The sequence below is a fragment of the Humulus lupulus genome, chromosome 1 (assembly GCF_963169125.1).
Source record: "Humulus lupulus chromosome 1, drHumLupu1.1, whole genome shotgun sequence".
Classification (NCBI taxonomy): Eukaryota; Viridiplantae; Streptophyta; class Magnoliopsida; order Rosales; family Cannabaceae; genus Humulus; species Humulus lupulus.
The window spans coordinates 305,423,315-305,432,812 of NC_084793.1; the positions used below are offsets into that span (position 1 = coordinate 305,423,315).

The following is a 9,498-nucleotide window of genomic DNA, read 5'->3' on the forward strand; positions in this document are numbered from 1 at the left end:
AATACACCCTAAACACAAATAATATCGAAAATTATATAAACATTTATCCTTATCCAGCCTATCGTGTAAGGAATAAAAAGAAGATATGGCATATTTAGTTAATTAACCAAAATTTCCTCCTTTTTTTTTAAGTCAATCAACAAATATATAAATAAATGAAAAAACAGGCAGAACTCCAGAAACTCCCCAAAACACTTTTGGTAATTCGAACAAACAGTTTCAGAAGAAAAAATTGAACTCGAAAAACTTGGTTAATTATTTACGAAGACTCTGGACCCTCCTTTTCACGTGATTTCAAGACTGGAATGTCGAGCCACATATAGCTAGGGACCACTTATATTCATTACAGTTATTGTTATTTATACCTTTAAGTTTTCCCAGTCCTTTCCCATCATGATCAATTCAAATGGAAACTTCATGCACCAATAAAGGCTTTTTGGCTATACGTATGTCTATATATAGAATATTTATCTTTAATAGTATTGCGATATGACATTAAACGATGAACTATTCCATATAAAGTGATTTATGTATTGCTGAAACTAGATCATTGCTCTGTTTATCATAAGAGTAACAATATGATATGATATGATATAACATAAAGATATGCTAAGAGGCATTAACGCTGTCAAGCACCGTAAAAATGTGCCACACATACTGTTATTGATACAATCTAATATCGATTTTATATATTTTAATTTAATAAGTAATATGGGATATCACTAACCAATCATAAAATAGCAACTCATGTGGTATTAGATACTTAAAATGCCAAATAACAACACTCTATAATATATTACATATTTTCTTAACCTAATTATATTTATTTCTTTATATTAAAAATATATTTCATGACATTTATGTGTTATATTTTTCTATATATTTTGTGTGCACATATCATTATTCTTATTGTATATTTCAACACAAAAATATTACTATCACATCGTGTAGTACTTATAAGAGTGTCCCACATGAGATAAAATAAAGATATTAATCTCGTATATGACCATGTATTATGCACTCATTATCAATTGATTTTGAGATAAAAATCTAATTATATTTTCTATTATTGTATACTATGTAATCTGTTATAAAATCTAGTATACATGTGTTTTGAGAGTTTCTAAACTTTATATATATAAATAGGAGTTTTACTTTACATCCTCTAAAATGGTAGCACATTTTCTGTTTTCGGCACATGGATAATTATAATTTTAATTTTTTGAGAAATTTTGAATAATTTACTATGCCGAAAATATGGCACAAACAACATGTTGTACCAGTACTTGTTTTTTATATGCGTGTGAAACAGACTATTTGAACTATGTATTCAACATTATAAATTATTTAAAACTTTTCAAAAATTTGCAGGATATTCTAAATAATTACAATGTACACCATTATATTAAAAGAAATTATAATTATAATTATTCACGTGCCAAAAACAAGAGAGGATGCACCGCTGATACCATTTTAAAGGATGTACTATATAATCCCCTATATATAAATGTATATATATATTTCTCTTACTTATAATAAGTTCTCAAACCACCCAAAACAAAATATTTTTTATACATAAATTTTGTTCATAAGAGTGTCATGTTATATATTTATACCCCATAAATATATATATATATGTATAAATAAATACATCACAAACTAAATACATCCCATTTCATAAATAGAAAAATAGATTTGTTTATAACTACAATTCCCATATTAGGTTTTTATTTTAGATTTTTTTTATAAATTAAAATAAAATTAAGCATTTCATTTACTAAAAACTATAAAAATTAAAATTTTCTTAATAAAATAAAAAATATATAAGTTTAATACAGTCTCAAATATAAAATTTATGAAAAATTAAACAAAAAGACAATAAATTTAATTTTATATTATATAATTTTCTAATGCTTTTTAATTAGTTACATTGTTATATTTTTTTTTAAAATTAGAAATATTTAATTTAAACTAAAAAATAGTTTTAATTCTATTTGAATTGAAGTTTAGTAACTAATTCTAAAATTTTATAAATAGAATTAAATATTTTAGTAATTTTATTTATTACATGTAATAATTTATGTTAGCAAAAGATTTATGGTGTGTACATATAATAATTCTCCATTTTTCGAATATATAAGATAATTATACCCTAATGAATAGACCTCTAATATCAGGCAATGTATAAAAACCAATGGACGGACCAGAATAAATAAACGAAAAAATTGATTTGTATATTATATATAATAGCAAAAATAGTAATATCAACATAGAAAAAAAATATCAAGAATATATATTTATAAATATATAGTTACTAGTATATATCTCCGAATTTTAACCAAATACACATAAGAGGGTCTAACACTACTGCACCCAAGGAGTCCAAAACCATGTTTTTCTCCAATGAAATGCCATCTTTGTACTCGGTTTTCACAGTCATGGCTTCCATTACGGCCTCCATGGTGTTTTTCCAGTCCATGATTAACCAAATCATACCCAAACAGGTGAGCAACTACCTTATTTCCTTGCTCCAGGACTTGTTCAAAGCTCACGCCCCGACCATAACCTTCATCTTCGAAAAGGGCAGCGAATACGGCACCCGCAACCAGATCTACGACGCGGCCAGCGTTTACATCACCACCCTCAAACGTAGCCCCGAAACCAGAAGGCTCAGGGTTCGCAAAAGCCCTAAAGAGAAAGCTTTGGTCTTTCGTCTGGACGACGGCGAGATGGTAACCGACTTGTACGAGGGTGTCGAGCTTGAGTGGCGATTCGTACTTCGTACAGAGTCGGACAAGGACAGCGGCGGCGAAAGCTACGAGAAGCGGCTGTACGAGCTGAGCTTTCACAAGAAACACGAAGACAAAGTTTCAAAATCCTATATCCCTTTCGTACTCGAGAGAGCTAAAGCCATTGATGAAGAGAATAGGTATTTGAAGATGCACACTCTGAACATGGGGTTCAACGGCCCTTGTCTCGGTGTCAACTGGCAACCTGTTAATCTCGAGCACCCAGCAACGTTCGACACTTTGGCCATGAACCAGAGCAAAAAGACTAATATTATTGAGGATCTCGACAGGTTTGTGAGGAGGAAAGAGTTTTACAAGAAAGTTGGGAGAGCATGGAAACGAGGGTACTTGTTGTTTGGGCCTCCGGGGACTGGTAAATCGAGCTTGGTGGCCGCCATGGCTAACCACCTTAAGTTCGATATATATGACTTGCAACTTGGTAATATACAAAGAGACTCTGACCTCAGAAGGTTGCTTCTAGCAACCGAAAACAGGTCCATTCTCGTCATTGAAGACATTGATTGCAGTGTTCGACTCCCTGATCGTCTCAACGGAGAAGGAGAGCATCAACTCATCAGGTCTGACAACCCAAACGACAAGAAAAATGTTGTAAGTTGCTCTCACCCAAAACACTTGTATATGTTTTTAGAATCATGTGCTTAATTAATCAACCAAGGATAAGCTTGGTTTCAATTTTTTTATTTATTATTACATATAGTGAAAACGTGATTAAAAAATTGTTTTGGTTTCCATTTTTGAGAAACAGAGATCATTTACATGGAAAAGATTGTTTTATAAATATATTTTCCATTTTAATTTCTTTCTAATTTTGTTTTGCATTTTTGACTTGTTTGATAAAACAAATATATATTTTTTTAAATAATTTTTTTTCCTCTTTTCTTATTATTTTTCTAACAAGCATAGGAAAAAAATTTCAGACTACTGATTAGTTTCTATATTGAAAATAATAATTTTAAAGTATTTATGATTTAAAAATTATAATTATGTGAGGATAAAATTTTGACCAGTTAGTTATCTTGTTTTAGGTGAAAACAATAAATAATTATTAAGTATTGTGTATTTTTAATACTAAATTTTTGATCAAGTATCGCTATATCCTATATATGTACCACTCAAGTACTAAAATATCTATTTTTTAAAGCAGAAAAAAATAAAATAATCCACAACAAAGCTTTAATAATTTGTTTATTTGAAGTTTAGTTGGGTTGCAAGATATTTATCTACCTACTATATATTTATTTCTCTCTTCTGGTTTTGCGACCGTCTTATCTTTTGAAATATCTAATATTGTTTTGACAAGTCTTGACAGCAGCTGGGACAAAATAAAATATCTATTTCTTTCAACTGTAATATGTTTCTGGAATTGCTAAATATATACTAAATATGTCCTTAATGAGTAGTAGTATTTACTTTTGTGTACTTAAATATTTATCACAAAACTCATGAAAAAGTCAAACCCAAATTAACCAATCCAAAGCACAGTATTTCATCATATTATTCTCTCTTTTTGCTTACTTTCTTATTTATTTGTAGGCATAATGAGAAAGATGAAAAAGATATTATTATTGCAGGGTTGATCAATGATATGTGAGGTTGGTTGGGTAGGAGAAATGCACTGTTTTCGATCTATAATAATGATTTACAAACACACTCATTAATTGTCTCTCGTTTTGATATGTATGCATGCAGTTGACATTATCTGGGCTACTGAACTTCATAGATGGATTATGGTCAAGTTGTGGAGATGAAAGGATCGTCATATTCACCACAAACCACAAGGAGAAGTTAGAACCAGCTCTCTTGCGACCTGGCCGCATGGACGTGCATATTCACATGGGCTACTGTACTTACGAGGCATTCAAGCAATTGGCCTCAAATTACTTGGAAGCCTCTGGTGACCACCAACTCTATGGTGAGATCAAAGACTTACTCGAACAAGTAGAGGTGACTCCAGCCCAAGTTGCAGAGGAGTTCTTGAAGCACGATGATGCTGATTCTGCACTCGAGCAACTTGTCAATCTTCTTAGAAGAATGAATAACATGGAAGGCGATCTTCTCGATCACTACTCTGAGGCTATATATGGTCAATAATCAAAAGATATGTATACGGCAAATCTGCTAGCCTAGCCAGTTGTATGTATACATGATGACATGTGTACTGTACTCTCTCTCATATTTCTACGTTGCATTGCATGATTTTGTTAAATAATATTGAGTTGCAGCCATACTAGATACAATTAAGAGTAAGCTTTTTATTGTTGGGGATCAGAAGAAATATTTTATTAATTTTACCCAATAAGCTTCTATTTCGTGTTGACTACCTTTTTTGTTGGGGACCAGAAATAATATTTTATTTTGGCCAATAAGCTTCTATATTTCGTGGTTGAAAGTTAAGTTATTTGAGCTAACGTAGAAATTTTTTATTTGCTAAAGAGAGTGAAAAATTAGGATCGGCTAATTTGGCCGATACTAATAAAATTGGACCAATAACTAAAGATTAATACTATTTGGCATCTTAACATTTATAAGACCAATATGAGAGTTTACACACTTGTTAAATTCAAATAAATATAACTTGCATCCATAGTAATATATCAACTTTTTACTATGTTAGACATCAATAGTATTCTCTAGCAATTCTCGTAACTAAATAAAAGTGGCGTTGGCCACCATTTGTCAACCAAATATAGCTAAATTCTTGTAAGTAAATATAAAGCGGGCATTCTCAATTTGATCAATTTCCTTACATTTTTTCTTGAAAAATCTTCATGTTATTACAATTATTATTTCAATTCTTCATATTATTTTAGTTATTTATTCAAATGTTATCTGATATTAAATGTCATATAATCATTGGATACTTACCATTACCGTTCATGTTATTACAATTCACACCACTGATGGAACAAGGTTTTTGCCTCCTATTATTATGGGGTTGTCAATATATATTTGGGATATTAGCACGATAAAATACCTAAGTTTATGCGTGTATTACACTTAAATATTTAATTTATTTTTTTATGACATAAATATCAAATGTTTAATTTTTGTTGCAATTATTAGTTTTTTCCGTTAATATGCAAATACCAAACTTTTTAATCATGAATATTAGTAGCATAAATACTTAATTTTTGTAATTGTTGCATTTAAATATCAAAATTTTATTATTTGTAGCATAAATAAAAAAAATATAGTTTTAAAAAGGAAATATTTAAATCCGAAATTTTAAATAATAAAAAATTAACACCAATAACATTAAATTTTAAATTATTTTTAATTTTATATTTATATTTTTTGAAATTTTAAAATTTAATTAAATAACTTATTTTTAATAATTGAGATTTTTTCAAAAATCTAAATGTCACAAACCTAATCTCCAATTCCAACCCCCACCTCCACCTCCTAAATAGTATAATGCCTATTTTTCTCAACAGACACCTACAACCTCATCTCCTAATCCTCCTACAATAGCTCCTTATATTGTAAATGATCCAAACTTGTATATGGACTCCGAGGCCTCTCATCATTTCACACTGAATCTTAACTTGCTCGAATCTCCTCAATTGTTCCATGGTGGTGACCAAATTACTATGGGCAATGGTAAGAATACATCTATTTCTCATGTTGCCTCTGCTCATTTACCTACATACAATTTTGCTCTTAGATTGTCACAAGTCTATCACTCACCTGCCTTATCCAAGAACTTGTTAAGTGTTTCCAAACTCTGTCATGATAACCAAGCTTATGTTGAGTTTTACCCTACTTTTTTCTGTGTTAAGCACCAGGGTAGTCACAAAATTCTCCTCACAGGTCTACTTGATCAGGTCATTTATCATGTCTCAACGCCTACCCTGCCTTCTTCATCTCCTAGCATTTCAGCACAGCTCAATCTCTCCACCAAGTCTTCCACTCATCTGTGGCATTCTCGGTTGGGACATCCTTCTCAAGATGTCATTTCCAAAGTTTTATCTCTATGTAATCTTTCATTTTCTAAACAAGAACATGTTTCATTTTTCCTGTCAGTTAGCAAAGTCTCACAAGCTTTCTTTTCCCACTTTTGTATCTCGGGCTTCCATGCCTTGTGAATTAATACACTTGGATCTTTGGGGTCCTTCCCCTATTACTGCTATTACTAGTGTGAGAAATTTTGCCTTATTCATAGATGATTATACCTGTTTTACATGGCTTTATTTACTAAAGTATAAGGATGAAGTGTTTTATGCTTTTCAAACTTTCAAAACAATGGTTGCAACTCAATTTAATAGTGTCATCAAACGTGTTCGCATTGATTGGGGGTGGGGAGTTTTGCACCCCTTTTTCTTATTTTTACACTCTTGGCCTACATCACGAACTCTCATGCCTCCATACACCCCAACAAAATGGTAGGGTGGAACGTAAAAATCGACATGTTGTCGAAGTTGGCTTAACCCTTCTAACCCACAGTTCCATGCCTCTTCACTTCTGGCCATACGACTTCAGTATGACTGTGTACCTCGTTAACCGTCTTCCTACCCGTGTACTCAACTCTCTCAGCCTTGTTCAGGTGTTGTACAACAAATTTCCTTCCTATGCTCATTTTTCGTGTGTTTGGTTGTGGGTGTTTTCCCTTTCTCCGACCTTACAACCATCACAAGTTGGAGCTTCGCTGGACTCCTTGTGCTTTTCTTGGCTACAGCAGCCATCATAAAGGTTACCTTTGCCTCAATCCCACATCAAGGTGCTTGTATGTAACTCGTCATGTTGTTTTCAATGAAACTATCTTTCCCTTTTCCCCTCTTCCTTCCAATCATGCCTCTGCTACTAAACCACACACTGTTGTATATTGTCTTCCTTTCCCACCTTCTACAATGCCTTTCCAATCACCTACTGATCCTACTCCTTCCATCCCAGCCTCTGTTAGTTCTCCTTTGGTTTCTGTCCACCCTTCTATACCACTTGTTTCCTCATCTTCTCCTACTATTTCACCCATCACTCCCTCCAATTCTTCTTCATCCCACTATTCCCTTGCATGTTGATTTGCACGATCCCCGTGAGACTAATATTGCCTTTATTAATTTGCATTCCATGGTTACGTGTGCTAAATCAGGCATACACAAGCCCTGTTTATTTTATAGTGTGGCTGCAAGTATGTAACGCCCCACATCACTATGGCTGCTTCCTGGAATGACGACTGGCCCTACAAACCAACACGAGTCTTTCCAGCGTGCTTTGTCCTCACTCGCACGCTTCTTGGGAAAACTTCCCAGGAGGTCACCCATCTTGAGATTACTCCAGCTCAAGCACGCTTAACTTTGGAGTTCTCAAGTGATGGGCTACCGAAAAGAAGATGCATCTTGTTGATATAGGTAGTACCCATCAATCCATTTAAGCCATCTTCAACTGTGTAGTCCCATACCTACACCGTCTTAGAATCATTACACTTGACCTTCCCCAGGCGGTGTGGGATTGCACAGCTTTACCCGGTCTTTCCCCTTACGGATCACGAGATTCTGACTGTCACAATCACCCCCCCCCCTCTTACAGGCCCGACGTCTTTGTCAGCCACACTTCCGGCTGGGTCAACGCTCTGATACCATTTGCAACGCCCCACGTCCTTATGGCTGCTTCCTGGAATGATGACTGGCCCTACAAACCAACATGAGTCTTTCCGGCGTGCTTTGTCCTCACTCGCACACTTCCTGGGAAAACTTCCCAGGAGGTCACCCATCTTGAGATTACTCCAGGTCAAGCACACTTAACTTTGGAGTTCTTAAGTGATGGGTGTAATGCCCCAAATTTCCTAATAAGGTTTAGGACCTTGATTAGGAGTCGGGAGGGCCATAATTGATTTATTATAGTATTTAATGATTATATGCATGTTTACGTGAATTATATCATTTTATGATGGTGGATGCATGCATATGGGAGAATTTATTATTGTGAGGGTATTTTGGTAATTTGGCCACTGTGGGCGTAATTGTATATTTTGGGTGCGTGATTGTGATTAATTAATATAGCCACATTATAAGGTGGATTGGTTCGAGCTTTTCGACATGAGACGATCATGAGATGTAAGTGTTCAGTCTAGTCATAACGGGTTTAAGTCCGGGGCTCGGGGTGAGTCTCGAGGTGAATTTAATGATTAGAGCATTACCGGGAATTAAAGGGTAATGGGATATGATTTATTGGTATTTGGGAATATTGAGAATAGCGGGAATTGGAGAGCGTTAATTATAATTAACGAGATAGGCGGGAAAGGACGGTTTTACCCTCGGAAGTTTTTAGAGGGATTTATTTGGCTTAAGGGCATTATGGTCTTTTAACACTAAGGATATATATGACATGAAGGCTGTAGAAACAGAACTAAAACAGAGAGCCCCATCCTCATCTCTCCCTTTCTTCTCGTACAAGCTTCTCCCTTCACTTTTCTTTGAATTTTGAGAGCCCAAATTGAGGAGTTGAGCTAGGAGATCAAAGGTGGGAGCTAGGGAACTTGATTCAAACATCTAAGGGGATTCAAAATCGTTTTTAAGGTGAGTTCTAGCCACTGAATTCATGTTATGCTCTGTTTTCCTTTTAGTTTTCAGCTTAAGGTTTTTGATGTAGAAAGTGGGAATCAAGGGGAGTTTTTGTGTATGGTTGGTTGGGTTTTGATGAGGGGGAGTTATGGGTGATGTTTAGAGGTTTAATTGAGTTTTTGGAGAAGGTT

At 33.9% G+C, this 9,498-nt stretch overlaps 1 protein-coding gene across 1 annotated transcript; it reads left to right on the top strand.

The window, feature by feature from the left end:
- Positions 1 to 2,364: 2,364 nt before the first annotated feature.
- On the top strand, positions 2,365 to 5,168 carry LOC133781689 (AAA-ATPase At5g17760-like). The gene is made up of 2 exons (XM_062220757.1): positions 2,365 to 3,398; positions 4,500 to 5,168. Exons 1-2 carry the CDS (start codon positions 2,391 to 2,393, stop codon positions 4,899 to 4,901), a joined length of 1,410 nt encoding a protein of 469 aa, XP_062076741.1. The 5' UTR covers positions 2,365 to 2,390; the 3' UTR covers positions 4,902 to 5,168.
- Positions 5,169 to 9,498: the final 4,330 nt, after the last annotated feature.

Bases quoted from the DNA above. Each gene is read 5' to 3' on its own strand.
- LOC133781689 (XM_062220757.1), top strand. From the start codon at position 2,391: ATGTTTTTCTCCAATGAAATGCCATCTTTGTACTCGGTTTTCACAGTC. The intron at 3,399-4,499 runs GTAAGTTGCTCT...GTATGCATGCAG, and splicing joins CAAACGACAAGAAAAATGTT to TTGACATTATCTGGGCTACT.